This window comes from Leucopleurus acutus (assembly GCF_964270905.1).
Source record: "Leucopleurus acutus genome assembly, chromosome: 7".
Taxonomy (NCBI): domain Eukaryota; kingdom Metazoa; phylum Chordata; class Mammalia; order Artiodactyla; family Delphinidae; genus Leucopleurus; species Leucopleurus acutus.
The window spans coordinates 52,738,983-52,759,823 of NC_139150.1; the positions used below are offsets into that span (position 1 = coordinate 52,738,983).

General features: G+C 41.8%; 1 protein-coding gene across 5 annotated transcripts in view; it reads left to right on the plus strand.

Annotated features, from left to right (window-relative positions):
• Positions 1–20,841, plus strand: part of SMARCA2 (SWI/SNF related BAF chromatin remodeling complex subunit ATPase 2) — a gene marked incomplete at its 3' end in the record, with an annotated part of 195,861 nt that overhangs the window by 65,143 nt on the left and 109,877 nt on the right. For all 5 annotated transcript variants that reach the window (XM_082842155.1, XM_082842154.1, XM_082842156.1 and 2 more), the window contains 6 exons: positions 2,255–2,425; positions 10,407–10,460; positions 16,049–16,179; positions 16,413–16,470; positions 18,605–18,705; positions 20,146–20,293. In XM_082842155.1, the coding sequence (XP_082698281.1) occupies positions 2,255–2,425; positions 10,407–10,460; positions 16,049–16,179; positions 16,413–16,470; positions 18,605–18,705; positions 20,146–20,293 (663 nt within the window). The remainder of the gene's footprint in view (positions 1–2,254; positions 2,426–10,406; positions 10,461–16,048; positions 16,180–16,412; positions 16,471–18,604; positions 18,706–20,145; positions 20,294–20,841) is intronic.

Sequence of the window (20,841 nt, forward strand, 5' to 3'; positions counted from 1 at the left end):
TCTTTTTGAAGTGTTGCCTCTTTGAGACTTATGACACAAGTTGTTTTGAATGAATATCTCATGAAGCTGTGTCTTGGAATCTAAGAAGTTCTCTTTTTTTGAAGCCACTGGTGCTTCAAACTTCTGGCAGAAATTTTTCTCTAACAGTTTAAAAAGTGATTTTTAAGTTAATTTTGAAATGCTGCTTTTTTGATCATAGCCATGTTATTGTCAAAGGCTATTCATGGGTCATTTCTCTTCCACCGTTACTTTTTAATGGATATATAAACACAGAAGGAATTGGTTTATATCACTGGCCTGCGTATTTGAGTTTATTGGCCATTTATTTTTGGAATCGGACCTCAGAGCACACCGTGGATTTTAGAAAAGTGTGTGTAATGTATATTGATAGGAGACGTGCAAATTCTATCTGGGATGTAATGCCTGGGTACTGGATGAAGATAAAATCATTAGCCTCAACTCAACCCATAATTATGTCCCTGGAAAATTCCAAATGACATAGTCTTCCTGGCTGGTATTACGGTTTGCGTTTTTTTGTCATTAATTTTTTTGGATTTCGGAGAGTGAACACCATATTTTAAAAGGCTCTGTGTCCGGGGTCTACTAAATCTTACCACCTTCTCCTACCTCCCTCTCGTTTTTTGGGAGGGAGGGGACCAGGAGATGGCTAACTAGCTGGGGAGACCATTTTATAGTATTTGAGCAGGGAACAGTCAAATTTGTCTGATTCAACTGAAGTGAAACTATATTAGAACTTCAGTAACAGATTGGCTTGACACTAATGATTAGGCATTTGCAAATCATTAATTTTCGCAATTAAATGATGGAATATACAGATAACAGAGACACTGAAGTTTTTTTTTTATCATTCTTTCTTCAAGTGAGATCAACCATAACCAAAAGCAATTACAGTTATAATAGCATTTGAGGTTCATGCTCATCCGTGGGGCAGACAGCAGCCAGACGGAGTGATGAGGCTGCTGGTACTCGGGCAAATGCTGGAGGGACAGCCCTGGACTGAAAAACCTAAGCTTCTCTGTAAGGAGCTGCCTCTTAAAAGATTTTGCAGTGTGTTCCTTTTATCCTGCATCACACGAGGAAGATATTTTTGAGATGTCCTTTTATTGGGATGTATAAAAAGATTTCTCTGGAAATGACCCAGAGTGCATCAGTTTTTATTCCATTTAACCTCATAATATTGCTTAACAGGAGGTAGAAGTGGGAAGTACTGTGTCTGTTTTATGGCTCAGCACTGTCAGGCTTCAGGTGCTAATGACTTGTCTCCAGTCATCTGGGCCCATTATGCAGTGCTGACCAAAATCCCTCCCAATCAACCACATTTTTTATAAATTCATTTATTTATTTAGTTTTGGCTGCGTTGGGTCTTCGTGGCTGAGCGCGGGCTTTCTCTAGTTGTGGCGAGCGGGGGCTCCTCTTGGTTGTGGTGCCCGGGCTTCTCATTGCGGTGGCTTCTCTTGTTGCGGAGCACGGGCTCTAGGCGAGCGGGCTTCAGTAGTTGAGGCACACGGGCTTAGTTGCTCCGCGGTATGTGGGATCTTCCCAGACCAGGGCTTGAACCCATGTCCCCTGCGGTGGCAGGTGGATTCTTAACCACTGCGCCACCAGGGAAGTTCTTGTAATGCTTTTAAGTATAAGAAGTTATTTGTTCAAAACCTATTCAGTTCCTTGCCTCTGGAAGTACTTATTGAAATATTTATGAATGAAAAGCTATTATGTCTGGAATTTGCTTCAGGACAATCCAGTTTGGGATTGCAGGGAGGAAGTGGGGGAAGGGCTGCAGCGAAACAAACGGGAGTCATGGGGAGTTAATTTTTGTTGCTTGGTGTTGGTTATATGAGAGATTATACTACCTTCTCTACTTTTGATTATATTTGACACTTTCCAAAATATAAAGTTAAGAATAAGTTTCAGATGGTGAATCCTCAAATTTTAACACTTTTTGCGCAGTTAAAGGAACACAAAAGAATGAAAAGTTGGCTCAGAGTGCTTGATCACACCATACAAATAGTTATGTGTGTTGACCTTGCCGTGAACTCTGGTGTCCCGGGGCATAGACATCGTACCTCCGTGTGTTCCCTGTTCCCAGACAGGGTGCGAGAACTCGGGTGGCCGGAATCATTCGGTGTGCTGCGCGGACCACCGAAGTTCAGACCATCAAGGGGAGGGATGAGTGGAAAAGGTGTCGTCTGCAAACTTTTATTATGTTCTGATCACGCTCTTCTTTCCTTAATAGGCTGAAGATGAAGAGGGCTATAGAAAACTGATCGATCAAAAGAAAGATAGGCGTTTAGCATACCTTTTGCAGCAGACGGATGAGTATGTGGCCAACCTGACTAATCTGGTTTGGGAGCACAAGCAAGCCCAGGCGGCCAAAGAGAAGAAGAAGAGGAGGAAGAAGAGGAAGGTGAGCACCTGAGTGGCTGTGGCTGAACCGGGGACGTGTGGTCGCCGACCAGTTTTAGGCATGTCTTGCCCTTTAATGAGTACTTCCTACTACACTAGTGGGAGACTTAGATGATTATATCGCAAACATTGCTGATATAAATGGGTTGATGTACTAGGTGTACTAGGCAACATTTTGGAGATGACGGCATGATGGACAGGATGTATATTTGGCTCGTATTTCCACTGTTTCACCCAGCATTCAGAAACTAAGTACACACGGTCGGTAGAAAAGGAAAACCATGGGCACAAAGAAATGTTTGCTCAAGTGCAATGCCAGCGAGGCAGGGGACTGCTGAGTTAAGAAACTGGAGTGAAAATGAAGACGAAAATGCTATGTTCAGATTGAAAGGAGCCAGAGAAAGATGGAAAAGATAGCTTTGGGATACTTTTAGAACATACTTCAGCCTGTTTCTTTGGACAGACAGCGATGCCAAGATTGTTCGCTCAGTTCAGCTGCCCCGGTTTTACACTAAGGTAAATGTGCAAGTCAGGGTTTTAGGTCATTACAGAAAACAGTGAATAGTCTTATGTAAAATAATCCAATTTATCATGAGAAACGAAGGGGTAAGATTTAGAACCTCTACTCTGCAGATACTATATCTCAATTCAAGGGTAACCTGTAAATATAGAGCCTCTTTGAAGCTTAAGTAGTCGGCTAATATAGTTCTCGGTGTATATTTTGTTTTCACGGTCAGTTCTGATTGGCCCGGGTATAAACATCAACAGAAAGTCTTCGTTAGAATTGTGAAGATTGAGGATTGGTAGCGTTTAATCATTTCTTCTCTGCACTGAATAATTGCACAAAATGTTTTTCAAAAAAATAATTAATTTCATGGCTCCTGAATTCTCATACCTGTTTCATAATTAAGGAGGAGGAATAAGTGATTGAAAAGGCGCCTTCTGCACCTGATTTCTTTAGTATAAGATAGCTTCCCTTATTGTGAAGGTGAACAAGGGATGAGTCAGGGCTTGCATTTCGACATTTCTTTGGTGAGGAATACCTCATTTTCTTGTCAAGGTCGCATTATAGACTTTGCAAAATTCCAGCTCCCAATTTCTGACTTAACGTTGGCACCTGGCAAGCAGATAACGATTCTGTCATATTCCATAGGTGGACCCCATGAAATGGCCATTTTAGTTTTTCCTCATCCTGGGGCATATTTTGCAGAGACTGTCACAAAAAGGTCACTGTTAGTGTTTTTAGTACTACCATTCGTAGTCTGTGTTTCTTTATGATTAAAAGCTAATGGCTCAGATATGAGCTTCTGGCTTTTAATTAATGGACTGCTGCAATAGTATTAGATTGTTATATCATCATAGGCAAAGAAAGATACATAATTGTGTTGTAATGATTATGCCTTTGTTTTTATGTTAATCTGTACAGAGCAGGAACGTGTCAGTATTTTTCCTGATGCTGCCAGCACTGCATCATCTGTAGGTTGACTCTCTGCCTCCAAACTCTTGCTTTCAGGTTTGCTAATAGCACTTATTCTTTCTGTTTCATGTATTTGCTCAGAAAACATTAACTGAACACTTACTATGATCTAGGCAGGATGCTAGATGCTGGGGGAGAGAGAGTGCAAGTGGTGAGGAAAAGCACTCTTGCCCTCTTAATTAATTAGAGAGAGAGAGACAGACATTAATCAACTATGCACCCAAGTATATAATTATAAACTGTAATGAATGCTGTGAAGGAAGGCGGGGAGTAAAACTGGGACCTGGTCTCCTGGCAAACGAATAATAGGTACCCAAGCGACTCCAGTCTGCCTGGTGGCTGTCTCTGGGCATCTTCCGCTGATGAGCTCACATGGTGGAATGTGCAGAATTACTAGTTTATTAGCAGCCCTCTCCCTCTTCCCTGACATGCTCTCAGGATGCCTCGCATCTGAGCTCCCCCTGTCCTCAGCAGGACCAAGGAGATCAGGCCGTATTTCCTTCCTGGGCCATCTTGCTGGGAGACCTTGGATAAAGAAAGGACAAAAAGAAACTGGGCTCCTTCCTAGACCTTCCTGAAAACTGTCTCATGGGGTTTTAAGACTTAGTTCAGAGTGAGTTACCCAATTTTAGATGTACCTTAATTCAAGTGCAAAGAAAATGGATGCTTTCAAAAGCTGATTATTTGACACTCTGGATTACCTGGAGTTCTTCTTCCCTCCATTAGAGTGAATGATTGAGAGCTGTTTGTTCCAGCTTCTCTGTGTCAGGGAGGGAACCTGCATGTGGACACTTAAAAATTCTGTGCTGTCCCTTTCAGCATTTCCCGTAGAAGTGAATATCATGCTGAAACTATCTGCAGGTGTTGTTTTGCTTTTTTTTTTCTAATTAAGTAAGGCATCCCTAAATCTTTGTTTTGAGAAAGCTTCTTTACTCAGTGAACTAATAGCATTGAACTGGTGGCAACACTTGTAGGACAAGATACAGGTAACTTCAAGAACTGTGCCGTCAAAGATGAGTATGGTGGACCTTGCAGTTTAATTGGAAGAGGGCTACTTTTTTACTCAGTGTTAAACTAGTGTATCATTTTTTTAAGGAATTGCCCTGGTGTAACAGAGAAGGCCTTTTTCTTTCTTGGGGAGTTGATCAGGTTTACTTGGTGTCAGTGAATAATAGAGTGGGTTTCCTTTAACCTCTCAGGACCCTGCTTAGTTTTGCTCTTCTCACCATTAGAGCCGCTTCTATGAAGTATACATTTATAAATCATTCTGAAACTTCTCGATCTCAACCTGGCCTTCCATTAACGCCCTTGAAGTGGAAGAAAAAGAAATAAGCTCTATGTATCTGCTTCGGTGTTAGAGGAGGAATCATTTTTCAAGTATTGAAATATCTGATTAGGTGACAGCAGTCTCTGCAGTGTGACAAGGTGAATACACCGTTATGGGTACTTAGCAGGACCTGGAGGTCTCCATCCTCTGCCATGCGAGTTCTCTTATATCTACTGGGGGACTCCAGGTTGAAATGGCGTCGTATACAGATAGGATCGAACGTGCTAACTTACGAAATTGGACTACTGTCTAGAGCACGTTTGTACGCAACCTCTTAAATTCATAACTGCGTAAGAAAACATGGAACACTAATTTGCTGTTATTCCCTTGTAGGGTATTTCATTAAGAGATCTGTTACCCAGTGCTTCAGTCTCTTGATCTGTAAGAAGGTGACAGGAACAGGACCTATAGCCTAGACTTGTTGGGAGGCTCACATAGGAAAGTTTATCTAAAGCACTTAGAACGCTCCCTGGGACATAGTAAGTGCTCAGTAAATATTAGTTATTTTATCAATCAATTCTGTCATATAGATGTAGGATCATGATTGTTGAAATGTGGTTATAGGTTTTTCTGAAAATAAAATCTTCTTTTTCCCCTTACTGTATGTTCTCTGTGGTGTTGAGAAAATAAGTGGCCACCATTTTTTTCTGGGTGAGGATCAATTAGATATTATCAGGTAGAATGTCTTTTAGGACAACGACAGCCTCCTTGGCTGTGGAGGCCTGCAGTGGGAAATGAGGATTTCTTATTTTTGGCAGACTCTGCTTCCCTCTTCCTCCCCAGATCCTAGAAAGAGAATTTTCTAATTATTTGGCCTATAATATCCAAACAATAAGGTATTTCTTACAGAGATTTAGGGTATGTCTTTCCTTAAGCTGTGGTTGGGAGCCCCCTAACCCACGCACCTACTGCTGAAAAGTCTGGTCATTTAAGAGGTTCAGCTTCCCCAGCTATTGACTTCAGGCCAAAAGTAAAGTATAAAGTATTTAATCCCCTTCCCCCAAATCTTTCACTGGGGTGTCTACCAACAGAACGACACCCTTGGTATTTATTGTGACATTTCTTGGAAACCCATGGTACTAATGAGAACGTAGAGAGTCCATGGGGGAGTGCTGTGTCAAATGACTTTTTCATCATGGTCTTTCTTTCTGAAACTTATTCTGTTCTCTTTCGTCAAACACTGTTATACGTGAATCTGTGATGTTTTGGAGGGGGGATCTTTCTGGCATAGTGTATTGATCAATATAGTGACAGGAAGATAGCCGACAATTAGAGAAAAGCCCCTCGGTATAATTTTCAGTGAAAAGAGCATCAGATGCCAAGTAGTAATGCTATTGAGGCATTTGTTTTAAATTTGAGTGACTCTCCAGTCCTTCTCAATTCTTTTATCTCCTTTCCCCAAAGATGATTAGCTTATTGCAGTTTGCCTCCACAAGGAGATTTTTGTAGGTGAAAGAAAGGTTCTAAGGCAATTCTGGGCATGTGAGTGTAGTGACTATTGTAAAGGTAGGTGAACACGATGCCATGATGGTTAGATTCATTTGATAAGTTCAGTGTCAAAATGGGTGAAACCAGAAATTTGGATCAAAGTCCAGCTTAACTGGATTGACCAGTTACTTGAGTCAAAATGTTGGAATTGGTTTTCTCTGCAAGGCCCAACTTAAGTAATGTGCAATTGCCTGTTAATTTGATATTCTTGGGTATTTTTTTATTGCCCGATCACCTATCTTAATGCTCACAGGTCCTCTTAAATGACAGTAAAAATAACCCAAGTGGTTTCTGAAAATCTTAGGTTTCCCTCGAAGCAGAATGAGTCTTTAAGATGCCAACACATTTGAATGATGTTTCAGCATATTATAACACCTGCTGGGGGATAAAGTGTGTTCACTTTATAACATAGATTGTAAACTATTTGGTACAAAGCTGTTTTCTTTACAGAGTGAGGCTGTTTGTGTCCTGTGTTGTGGTAATCTGCATAAAGTACCCCAGTGAGGCCCATTTTCTTGAATTCAGCTTCCACAGGGTTTTCATGTTTGGGGATATCTTTCCCTCCACACAGCGTTGTTGATTATTTTATACAGCCTCTGCAAGGAAAGTGGATAGCTGTGCACATAGCTTTGTTCATGAACATTCCTAAAGGAAGGGTATGAATTGACATCAGCCTTCACCGGGAAGCCAGATTGTCTTTCGTTAGGAGTAATTTGCTTCACATCCGATCCCATAATTACATTCCTCCCTCCCCTCCATGAGGGTAATTAGTTCTCAACTTTTTGTGGATAGGAAGAAGCCACTACAGAGTTCCTTATTCCTGATTAGTGGAGGCACTGCAGTCGGTTTTGTTTTTTTGTGTTTGTTTTAATCAGTGGAAATAAGCTCAGGCGTCAGCCGGCAACATTGATAGGATGTGTTTGCAGTCACATGCTACAGATTCACTGTATATGAAATTTTCTCGGGCAGCCGTGGCCGCATCAGCTGCAGGCCATCCCACCAGGTGCTCAGAGTCTGTCCCAGGTTACTCCGATATCGTAGTACCGGTCACAGTCTGTTTGGAGTTGACCTTGAGCAACACACAAAGGGAATTCTGGCAGCGGAAGAGAATTGAGGGTTAAGCACTAGTTTGATGTGAGAATGTGGATTTCTGAAAGCATACCAACCGGAGATTGTCCCCAAACTGAAGGAATTCAAAGCATGATGGGAGAACTTGACACCTCTTGCTGTAGAGTAGACTGCCATCTGGCTTCCACCTCCTAGAATAACATAGCCGAACTGGGTATAAGTACGGGGCGCGCAAGGGAAGGAGCACCAGTTCAGTGAGGAACATGCGTGTGCTCTTAACTCTTTTATGACTTGCACATATACTGTCACCTAATTAACATAATGTTAATTGATTGCATGTATGCTAAGTGGAAAGTGTTGTTCTTGGCGCATTCATTCATTCATTCATCCATCCTTCAAATGCCTTTTAAGTGCCGGGACCCCTTGTAGGTATGGGAATACATGAGTGAACAAAACAGACAGAAATCCCTGACTTCGTAACCTTATGAAGCAGTTTTCAGACAGTGCTATAGCCAGTTTTATATAGACATAAAAGAATAGCCCTCGGACTATCACTGATTCTTTTACATTGTGGAAATGGACACTCTCAGTGGATATTACATGTCACATTGGATTGTACGTATTGAAATAGTGATCCAGTCCTGCAGCAGCCCTATGAGGTAGGGACCGCTGCTGTCCCCGTTTTACAGAAGAGGGAACCAGGACACAGAGACTTGGTCGAGATCACACAGCTAAGTACTCTTGCACAGTGACAGAGCTGGCATTCAAACGCAGTTCATCTAATTCCAGAGCTGACTTTCTTAAGTCTGATATTACATTGCTTCTCAACTTTGATACCAGATAGAAATTTAAAAATCAGTTTAGAGGAATTTAAGTAATGGAAAGGCCTTATTATGAGGCAGTTTTTAGATAGCAGCCTATCTAGTCTATAGCAGATTCACAGAAGAGTATTCTTTAGAATAGTTTTGATTCTGTTATTTATGGTCCTTCAAGCTTTTTAATGTACTATTCATTGAAATAGTGATCCAGTTCCACTAGCTAGATATTGGAAAATTGGCTTATTCATGGTCTCATCTGATTTTCTTTGTTGGCCAGATTTGTAGCTAATTTCTGATTTGTATGGAAAGAATGGTGGGATTAATTGACTTTCTCCCATTAATTAAAAGAGTTGCTTGAATATAGTGCCTGAGAATTCCAAAAATGAGATCTTCAGGGAGGCCGGTAGCAGGGATGGTCCCTTTTCTGAGCCTTTCTGCCATTGTTCTCTGTATCCCTAGCCCAGACATAGGGATGCTTTTCCATGGTGGTCATTTCTTGTGAGCTTGTAAATATTTTCAGTTTGGGGTGGCATAAATAGAAAATTAAGTTCTTGGGAAATCATAACCAAGGAGAGCATTTCATTTCCTACTCTTTGGTGGAAGTGCTGCATTTTTTTATGCCTTGTGTTTTGGCATACTTATATACATGTATTTTTTGCAAGAAAATTATCAAACAACTATAAAATTTCAGACATTTACGGGAACTGCCCTTCCTCAGTATGGACCAAAGGCTGGATTTTCACCACTAAACATTTTCTGTACAAGCTGTTTTGTCAAGAGACAACTGAGTTATTTTCATGGGAAGCAAAAATGTATTACACAGTCAATGCCTTAAATAAACAAAGTGGAGTTAATATTGATTCTGTATCGTTATGTATATTTTTAATTAACTAAAGAGCCCAGGGGAGGAAAGCTCATCTTCTTAAATGTCTTGATAAAAGAAATGACTAAAGTTTGTTTGTTTGTTTGTTTTTCTTCTAATCACACCACACAGAATAACTTTAAAATAAGGATTCTGTAAAGGTGATGTTCAGGATTTCACTTGTCGAAGAGGTCGTTATAAATGTAAGAAATTTTAGACTATTTTGTGTCTCTTGCAGATGAGGCTCTCTCGGGTATGTACAAAACGTGACATAATCCTAGCTTTTCATTTAGGCTGCCTTTGAGGCACATAAAGGTTAATGGGCTAAGATATTGGAATATTTAAGAAATGGAAGATGACAGAATTTTTCATGAGATCACAGTATCTGCATCAAATTTCCCCGTATACCCACTGTGGAAATACTGTATATTATGAAAGCCAATTAGGTAGAATGATAAAAATTCAGAGAACTCACAGAATTTTGTATGATTTTGCATTTTTATAACCCAAGAGCGGTTCAGAATTCATTCTTGAGGGGACATTTTTAGACAACTTGCTAAGGGAATGGGAAAATTGAGCTGATTACATCAGGATTTGTCTTCATAGTGCCAAACACAGGGACATTTGGGATTCTGACCTCTGTCCCGATGCTGCCACATCTTAAGCTGTTGGGGTCCTGGAAGACACAGTCCAGCCATCTCTACTGGGCCAGGCCCGAGTCACACCCAGCTTTCACTGACCCCCTGCAAGTTGCCAATAAAGTACACAGTTTGTCTTGTCTCAGAGAGTGAAGAGAAACACAAAGAAAAGGCATTAATTCCTAAGCTTTGTTGGATGATGATAAGCAGTAATGAATTACCGTTATATACCACCAAGTTGCCATGAGGTCCTTCCTGTACCCACTTCCTTGGTTTACGTGTAACATTTGACATTGTTTTGCAGAAGGCTGAAGAGAATGCAGAGGGGGAGGAGTCTGCCCTGGGACCAGATGGAGAGGTAAGGGATTTTGCATCCGTTTCTGCTGTGTTCTGTTGAATGATGCCCTGCCATACCTTGCTGCACCATTCTCTGTGTATACTGATTTTATTTTGTACTCTGCTATTCTTTTTTTTTTTAAACATCTTTATTGGAGTATAGTTGCTTACAATGGTGTATTAGTTTCTGCTGTATAACAAAGTGAATCAGCGATACACATACATATATCCCCATATCTCCTCCCTCTTGCGTCTCCCTCCCACCCTCCCTATCCCACCCCTCTAGGTGGTCACAAAGCACCGAGCTGATCTCCCTGTGCTATGTGGCTGCTTCCCACTAGCTTTTCTATTTTACGTTTGGTAGTATTTATAAGTCCATGCCACTCTCTCACTTCGTCCCAGCTTCCCCTTCCCCGTGTCCTCAGGTCCATTCTCTACATCTGCATCTTTATTCCTGTCCTGCCCCTAGGTTCTTCAGAACCATTTTTTTTTTTTTTTTAGATTCCATATATATGTGTTAGCATACGGTATTTATCTCTTTCTTTTTTAACATCTTTATTGGAGTATAGTTGCTTTACAATGGTGTGTTAGTTTCTGCTTTATTACAAAGTGAATCAGTTATACATATACATATGTCCCCATATCTCTTCCCTCTTCATCTCTCTCCCTCCCACCCTCCCTATCCCACCCCTCTAGGTGGTCACAAAGCACTGAGCTGATTTCCCTGTGCTATGTGGCTGCTTCCCACTAGCTATCTATTTTACGTTTGGTAGTGTATATATGTCCACGCCACTCTCTCACTTTGTCCCAGCTTACCGTTCCCCCTCCCCATATCCTCAAGTCCATGCTCTAGTAGGTCTGTGTCTTTATTCCTGTCTTGCCCCTAGGTTCTTCATGACCATTTTTTTCCCTTAGATTCCATATATATGTGTTAGCATATGGTATTTCTTTACCTCTTTCTGCCTGACTTCACTCTGTATGACAGACTCTAGGTCCATCCACCTCACTACAAATAACTCAATTTCATTTCTTTTTATGGCTGAGTGATATTCCATTGTATATATGTGCCACATCTTCTTTATCCATTCATCTGTTGATGGACACTTAGGTTGCTTCCATGTCCTGGCTATTGTAAATAGAGCTGCAGTGAACACTGTGGTACATGACTCTTTTTGAATTATGGTTCTCTCAGGGTATATGCCCAGTAGTGGGATTGCTGGGTCATATGGTAGTTCTATTTTTAGTTTTTTAAGGAACCTCCATACTGTTCTCCATAGGGGCTGTATCAATTTACATTCCCACCAACAGTGCAAGAGGGTTCCCTTTTCTCCACAGCCTCTCCAGCCTTTATTGTTTGTAGATTTTTTTCATGATGGCCATTCTGACCGGTGTGAGGTGATACCTCATTGTAGTTTTGATTTGCATTTCTCTAATGATTAGTGATGTTAATTTAAGCATTTTTTCATGTGTTTGTTGGCCATCTGTCTGTCTTCTTTGGAGAAATGTCTGTTTAGGTCTTCTGCCCATTTTTGGATTGGGTTGTTTTTTTTTTTTGATATTGAGTTGCATGAGCTGCTTGTAAATTTTGGAGATTAATCCTTTGTCAGTTGCTTCATTTGCAAATATTTTCTCCCATTCTGAGAGTTGTCTTTTGGTCTTGTTGATGGTTTCCTTTGCTGTGCAAAAGCTTTTCAGTTTCATTAGGTCCCATTTGTTTATTTTTGTTTTTATTTCCAACTTCTCTAGGAGGTGGGTCTAAAAGGATCTTGCTGTGATTTATGTCATAGAGTGTTCTGCCTATGTTTTCCTCTAAGAGTTTGATAGTGGCTGGCCTTACATTTAGGTCTTTAATCCATTTTGAGTTTATTTTTGTGTATGGTGTTAGGGAGTGTTCTAATTTCATTCTTTTATATGTAGCTGTCCAGTTTTCCCAGACCCACTTATTAGAGAGGCCGTCTTTTCTCCGTTGTATATTCTTGCCTCCTTTATCAAAAATAAGGTGACCACATGTGCGTGGGTTTATCTCTGGGCTTTCTATCCTGTTCCATTGATCTATATTTCTGTTTTTGTGCCAGTACCATACTGTCTTGATTACTGTAGCTTTGTAGTATAGTCTGAAGTCCGGGAGCCTGATTCCTCCAGCTCTGTTTTTCTTTCTCAAGATCGCTTTGGCTGTTCGGGGTCTTTTGTGTTTCCATACAAATTGTGAAATTTTTTGTTCTAGTTCTGTGAAAAATGCCATTGGTAGTTTGATAGGGATTGCATTGAATCTGTAGATTGCTTTGGGAAGTATAGTCATTTTCACAGTGTTGATTGTTCCAATCCAGGAATATGGTACATCTCTCCATCTGTTTGTATCATCTTTAATTTCTTTCATCAGTGTCTGATAGTTTTCTGCATACAGGTGTTTTGTCTCCTTAGGTAGGTTTATTCCTAGGTATTTTATTCTTTGTTGCAGTGGTAAGTGGGAGTGTTTCCTTAATTTCTCTTTCAGATTTTTCATCAGTAATGTATACGAATGCAAAAGATTTCTGTGCATTAATTTGGTATCCTGCTACTTTACCAAATTCATTGATTAGCTCTAGTAGTTTTCTGGTAGCATCTTTAGGATTCTCTATGTATAGTATCATGTTATGTGCAAACAGTGACAGCTTTACCTCTTCTTTTCCGATTTGGATTCCTTTCATTTCTTTTTCTTCTCTGATTGCTGTGGCTAAAACTTCTAAAACTATGTTGAGTAATAGTGGTGAGAATGGACAACCTTGTCTTGTTCCTGATCTTAGGGGAAATGGTTTCAGTTGTTCACCATTGAGAATGATGTTGGCTGTGGGTTTGTCATATGTGGCCTTTATTATGTTGAGGTAAGTTCCCTCTATGCCTACTTTCATGAGGGTTTTTATCATAAATGGGTGTTGAATTTTGTCAAAAGCTTTTTCTGCATCTATTGAGATGATCATATGGTTTCTCTCTGCTATTCATTTTTAAGTAAAAATAGTAGTACATTAGCATGGTAGAAAATTAGAATAGTATGAAAGGGTACACTGAAAAGTAATCTTCCATCTCAGACTGCCAATCAACTGATACTAAGTTTCTTATGTACCACTCCAGAAATTGTCTGTGCACATATAAGCATGTGTTTATGAATATACAGAATGTGGAAAAATCTTAAGTGATTCTATAATTACATTTTCCCCGTCGATGATACAGAAGCAGAAAATATGACCCAGTTTCCTTCATTTACTTTGAAATTTCATAACTGTAAGCCAAACAATTTGCGTATTTGGTAGCTTGTTTTTTGCCATTTTCTGTAGGCTTACCCTGTAGCCTCTATTTGTAGATTCAGCGGCGTATTTCTAAATTTTATTTCCTAGTATTTTCAATATTCTGAATCACGAGAATACAATGATTGATTTATTGGATGTTTTTTTCTCTGAAAACTCAAAAGTTCTTGGCCAGTGATTCACATGAGCAGGCATCCCCCCCGGAGCGAGCGGGATGGGAAGGGCGTTTGTTTCAAACTTCCTTCTCCTTTCACAGATTCTGATAAATCTGCCTGGAGGATTGGGGTGGGTGGAGGGTTGTCTCTTCCCCTTCTGGAATTGCAGTGCACACGAGAAGTATTATGAATGTGAACAGCCTGGTGGCAGGAAAAAGGTTGAAACCACTATTCTGTGCAGAAATCTCTTGAACAATAAATGTTACTTAACCACTATAATTCATCACAAGGAAAGAAAAGATCAGGATATGTATGTATCAGGATGTGTAAGAAACACTCAGTGGGCTGTTACGGGGGAAGAATACTATATATTAGAGCACTTAGAAACAACTCTAATTTGTAAAAACCCACCCTTACTTAAGCATGCCTCACATCAGTCTGTAACTAACAAGCACACAGGGAGAGATTTAACGTGTTAGTGTGATAGCTCTCTTATCTCATGTTATCTCCTGGGAAAAGAAGCTCCTGATCTTGGGCCTGTGACATACACTTTTTTTTAATCTTAACACATGTGTTTTCTCTTTGCTGAAGTGGGCAAAGTAGATGTCTTACCTGGTTTGTTTTGAAATAATGTTCTGATTACATTCTGCTGTGCTCATTCAGTGTTTTTGCCAAAGTTCTAATTCCAGCTACAGTGATTTCCAGTTTTCTTTGAGGCAAGACACAAACAATAAAACAAGCTGCATTATAGTAGTTCAAGATAATGGAATATGGTTTTTCCAAGGGAGATGGTAGCGAATGGTAGATTTCCTACTTTATCGCGTGAGCCTGTAGATGACCTTCTACGTTAACAGGAAGAAGCGTTGTCTTCACATGCAAAGTAACGGTGTTCACAACCATTGCTTCAGCACACATAAAAGGAAAAACTGTCTGGAGTAAGCCTTCTCTTTTTTGTAAGGTTGTTTTTGTGGATAATTGCTAATATATTGTCTCTTATTCTGACAGTGCTTTGTTAAGGGAGAAGGGGGAAAGAACCAATATTTTGGGGGAAGGAGGTGGTCATTTCCTATAAGATATTAGAAGATAACCTACAGTATACTGCTTTTCCTATCATTTTAATGTAACTCCAAATGAGAGTAATTTAGAAAAAATTCTTTGGAATTAACGGGTTGCCTAAACGTCTCACCTGGGGGCCTGCTCCTAGAAGTACAGTCGCCCTGTAATCAGTAGCATTCATTTGCATAGGATTACTCCATTTTTAGGCCTTTTTAAACAATTTGTTCTCTGAAGTAGGTTAAGCACAGCCTCTGCAGTTTCACTTATTCTCTTAACTTTCTGAGCAAGCCGTATTTCATTGAGAGTCTAATAACGAGCTTCAGCTCAGACTTGGTCAATTTGCTAGATTTCCAGTGAGCAGAGCCTTTTGCTTTATCACAGAGCCCCATGGTTGGGCTTGGTACCTGGTGGTTTGGTTTTGGATAAATGACGTTGTTTCTGCAGAAGCCAAACCAGCCATGATGAGATGATACAAGTTACAGTACCTTTTCCTTTTTTTCCATTAGTCTCTCTGAAACCATGACTTTGCAGTAGTCCTTATCTGGAGGGGATTATTTAGGGGTTGGGGGTTCTTAGCTGCAACTGACAGAAATCAACTCTGCCTGATTTAAGTAAGAAGGGAACATATTAATAGGATATCGGGTGAGTCATCGGAACTCTGGAAGCCTGGAGAAGCTGACTGGGGACTGCGCTATTATTTCAGCGATATGTTACCGTAGTGTACCCTACAGCTGCTTAGTGAGGACATGGCCAGCCTCGGGAGTGGGCACAGCCAATACCACTGCACTGGCACTGCTGCCACTGTTGTCTGCCCTCCTACCGGTGTGCCTGTTGGCCCCCGCTTCCTTCTAGGTCCTAATTCAGAGCCTTGGTGAATGAGCCCAGCTGGTGGAGCTTAGGTCTTGTGCCAGTTCCTTTGCTGCAAGGGAGGCTGGTGTTTTCAGTTTCTTTGGTAGGAGGTGACCTCCCACTTCCCACCAGGACTCATCAGGTGATGAAATTTCTAATCGCGGGAAAGGGTTTCAAATGCTGGGCAGCCAAAAGGCCGAGAAACATCCAGCACAGAATTGGGAGAATGTCTTAACCCGAAGCGGCGTTATGTCTTTTCTCCTTTCTAGCCCATAGATGAGAGCAGCCAGATGAGTGACCTCCCTGTCAAAGTGACTCACACAGAAACCGGCAAGGTCCTGTTTGGCCCAGAAGCACCCAAAGCAAGTCAGCTGGATGCCTGGTTGGAAATGAATCCTGGGTATGACACTAAAGCAGAATTACTGGTGTTCTTTGACTTTTCAGGTTTTTGTGGTCCTCGTAGAATCTGGGAACTAAAATAGCATGACCTTTGCTGAACTGCTTAAAGTTGTTACCTGCATTTGTATATAGAATGTGTCATATATTTGTGTATAAACACACACACACGCACACACACAGTTTTATGATTTAAAAAGCTAAGCCTCCTCTTCCTTCCCACTCCTTTTCTTGTAGTTACGAAGTTGCCCCTAGATCGGACAGTGAAGAGAGCGATTCTGATTATGAGGAGGAGGTACGTATATATCTCTGTTTGGAGTTCACTGGCTGGAAAGTTCACGGGGAAGCACCTGTGTCCTTCTGTCTCTTCGTCCTCCAGTTTTGGCCATCGGGTGACAGCTGAGGCTGAGGGTTTGACAGAGCTTTGCTGGTGCATGCCTAGTGGCACAGTGACCTCTCGGGGGCTCCTGGCGAATGTGGAAGCTTGGTGAATTCTAAATTTATTTGAAACCGAGAAGAGAGAAGCTGGCATTAAATTGGAGATGGTAGAAAGGTCTTCTGAGGAAAATTGGAGATGGATTACTTTGGGAAAGGCAATTCCATGCTTCTAAGTCATTTACACTGAGGGTTAACAGCCTAAAAATGTCTGAAGTTCTTTAGTCCTTGGGCCTGTTTGAAGCTGTAAGTGTGGAAACTTAGACCAAAAGGGCAACATGCACTTGGTTTAATGGGTTAATTGATCCTCTTGGGTTTTTTCTTTAAATGTGATTCTTCCTTGAATTCTTTGGATATTCTTGTTAGCCACATTTGTCAGTCTTTTGGAAGGAATACTCAATATATCCAGAACCTAAAATGGTAATCTTGGATACTTTTAATAGAAATTAAGGAATAATAAAGGTATCTTTTAGATCAACTTTAAAATCCTTAACAATTACAAATAGAAGGATTAAAAGATTTTTATCTCCTTTATTAGAGCATTGTTAGCGTATAGTCATTAAATCTGGTGTTTACCAGTGTAGGGGAATCTTGGTTCCAAGAATGCCGTGGCCAGAGCAGAGCAGCCTTACCAATAACAGCTCACCAGAATTTTAAGACTGTTGTTATTTTCTTCTGTTTTGTGGACCTGTGTTTTCTAAATTAATCTACCGTGGACACTTACTGCTTTTGCAAAGAGGAAAGATAATAGAAGTTACTTTTTTTTTTTTTTTTTTTAGAAAAAAAGCATGCTGTCAACAAGCAAATACTTTTGGAGGCATGCTTTATTTTATTTTATTTTTTTTAATAGGCTACTCTTTCTCTGAGGTACTTGAAACTTACAAAATCAATTTTTTAAACGTCTCTTGTTTACTCGGATGAATGGGCCCATAAATGATCCGTTGGAAGAATGTTCTCGTTGGGTCTGAGAGCCAGGGAGGGACAGAGATGAGGTAGAGAAGGCGGCTCAACCCACAGGTGCCCTCCTGAGACTGGCAGCTGCAGACAGCTCCAGAGAGCTGGGACTAGAGTGAACTCTGACCTGGGGGTCCGGAGACCAGGTCCCCATCTCGTGGCGAGTCACGTCCCCCCTCGGTGCTCACCTGGATGTGAAAGAGCTGTGCCAACTCCTCCGTTTACCCCTTGTGGCTCAGTGATCTGTGGTCATAGATTTGATTTTCAACATTACTGTCATGTCAGTTTGTATTGTTTCATTCAAGCCTGATGGAAAAGCCTGGTTCTCTTTAAGCCTACTTTTAAAGGAAATTCTCCTGGATCATCTGGAAAGATTCAGCCTTCAACACCAATGGGTAGTAGTGGGCATTATGGGTATTTAGTGAAGCTTTTCCACAGGCCAGCAGAACGAAGTACACAGTTGCGAGGTGGGGAGGTGATGAATCCTTTGCCATGTTATTGACAGTTTTAATCTAAATAGCCAGAAATGTGGGCTGTGAAGTGGCCACAGAAAGCACACACAGAAGGCCACGCGCTCACAAGCTCCAGTCTCTCCACTGTGAAGACGTGTGGGGCCATCAAAGGCCCACTGGCATCATCAGAGACAAGGACAATACTAAGATCCCTTCAGTTGGCTTTGGAGAGAAGGGTGTAGAAGGTCACCAAGTTAGCAAGAGCAGATATGGTCTACAGGACTCTCTGATGACCAAATAATGATAAATATCCATCTTTCTGGCCTGATTTTTACATATTTATTCTTGGGAGCAAGGGTTCCAGGGGATCCTCAGAGGGTTCCTTTTGTTCTTTCATTCAGTGATGTAAACAGCGATGGAGAGGTAGGTATTGCCTGGTGGAAGTAAGGGTTAAGTTTACGTCCTCCCTCAGTTGTGTGCACCTCACTTGTGAAGTAGAATACTATTCACTCTCTTTTCAGAAATCGCCAAGCCTAGGGATTCCCTCATTAAAACAGAGTCACACCCATATCTTTGTTCCTTCCCCAGGATGAAGAGGAAGAGTCCAGTAGGCAGGAAACTGAAGAGAAAATACTTCTGGATCCAAACAGCGAAGAGGTTTCCGAGAAGGACGCTAAGCAGATCATCGAGTATGTGTCTCTCAGAGTTTTGCCTCTTGCAGATGTATTTCGTGAGGGTTGCGCTTTATGGATTTTATTTTAGAGAAGTTTGTCTAAGGAAGGAAGGCGACCTCACGCCCATGCTTCACCCAAAATGCCACTGTCAGAGGCCACCAGACTGTCCCACTGCTCAGCTCCCCCCTTGTGCCCTCCCCCACTTCATGACTTCCTCGTTCCTGGGCTCCTTGCGTGTCACGCGCTTCCGTCCCACGTGGAACCTGCCCCTCCAGCTGGCTGCCTTTCCCACCTTCCTTAATGGCGCCAACACCCGCCCAGAACCCCAAGTGAGAAACGTCCTCGTTGCCTTAGCTGCTCAGCCACTGACTCCCCTACCCAGCTCTTTTCTTTTTATTAATTAATTAATTTATTTTTGGCTGTGCTGGGTCTTCGTTTCTGTACGAGGGCTTTCTGTAGTTGGCGGCGAGTGGGGGCCACTCTTCATCGTGGTGCGCGGGCCTCTCACTGTTGCGGCCTCACTGTTGTGGAGCACGGGCTCCAGACGCGCAGGCTCAGTAGTTGTGGCTCGCGGGCTCTAGAGCGCAGCCTGAGTAGTTGTGGCTCTCGGGCCCAGTTGCTCCGCGGCACGTGGGATCTTCCCAGACCAGGGCTCGAACCCGTGTCGCCTGCATTAGGTCTCAACCACTGCACCACCAGGAAAGCCCTACCCAGCTCTTTGCCTGTGTAGCTCTAGTGTTAAAAGAAAACTGAGGCGAAACACTATGCAAAATAGAATATTTTAAAGTGATGAGATTAAAAAAAAAAAAAAAGCAGAAATAGACATTCTAATATTTTCTCCTTTTATTCCAGGGCTGTGTGCCCACTTCAGGAACCTTTCTTTTATTCATCTGCCCCCAGTTTCTTCACTGAAGGTTTTCAAGACCCCCCTCAATGGCCCCTCACCGCCTGTAGAATAACTCAGTAGTTGGTTAACAAGACATAGAAAATGGAAGACGACCTCTCCTCTTTCCTGTCTCTTTAATGTCACCTTTGGCCTCCCTATCACCTGTCTTCCAAGTTTTAGGCGGTGTTCTGGGATAGGATTTATCTTTGTACTTCAAGGGCCTAGGACAGCTTCACTGGCAAAGTGTGAACCTGCAGGTGTACGATTCACGCTCATAGCAGTCCCTTGAGGTCGAGAGGGCCTGCGTTCAAATCCTGACGCCACCACCTTTCATGTGACCTGGGCAAATTCGTGAACCTCTCTCAGCCTGAAGTTCTCCACAGGCATGAAGTGGGGATGGTAACAACAACGTCTACCCTGCTTGCTTTTCGCGAGGATTACAGATAATATGTTTTAGCTGCCGGGCATGAAGTAGGTGATAAATAAAGCTCTACTTCCTGCAGCTGTTTTCGGCTCTCCATTCATGCACCAACTTCTCTGTGTGTGACTCTCCACTTTCTCTGGCCCAGGACAGCTAAGCAAGACGTGGACGATGAGTACAGCATGCAGTACAGTGCCAGGGGTTCCCAGTCCTACTACACGGTGGCCCACGCCATCTCGGAGAGGGTGGAGAAGCAGTCGGCCCTCCTCATCAATGGGACCCTGAAGCATTATCAGGTAACTGGCGTGGTGTGTGTTTTCTCGGCAGGTCTCAATCTGTTACCTAATTTTGATTAGAGTATGTTGTGCGCATGCCCGTTGCTGCAGAGAGTTGACCATGGCAAACATTTGGGGTCGCATTGCTTCTAATATGGCGATTCTCTCCGCTGTGCCTGTAATTTTTGTTTTAGAGGGTTCCATTTTACCGTCTTCCCTAGAGCGTACCCATTTTCTCTTCTATGGCTTTGGGATGGATTGTGTTTTCAGAAATCCTGGGTTAACTTTTGGAACCCCTTTACCGTGGATCTCTTTGGAATGGAAAACCCAGCCACATTCTATGAGTGTAGGGAACATCTGTGCCTCTTTTTCGAAGTAAATGAAGTATGTATTTCTTCAAAAATGTCAGTGGTGTCTGTAGTTTAACACTATGGACTCAGCTACCTAGGAGTTGCTATCTACCACATTTACATGCTTTTTTTTTTTAAGACACATTAGAGTGGTGAGCATCCCTGCTTTGATGAAAACTACGCTGTAAGCATAACGTGTGTTTCATTTGACCTGTCTAG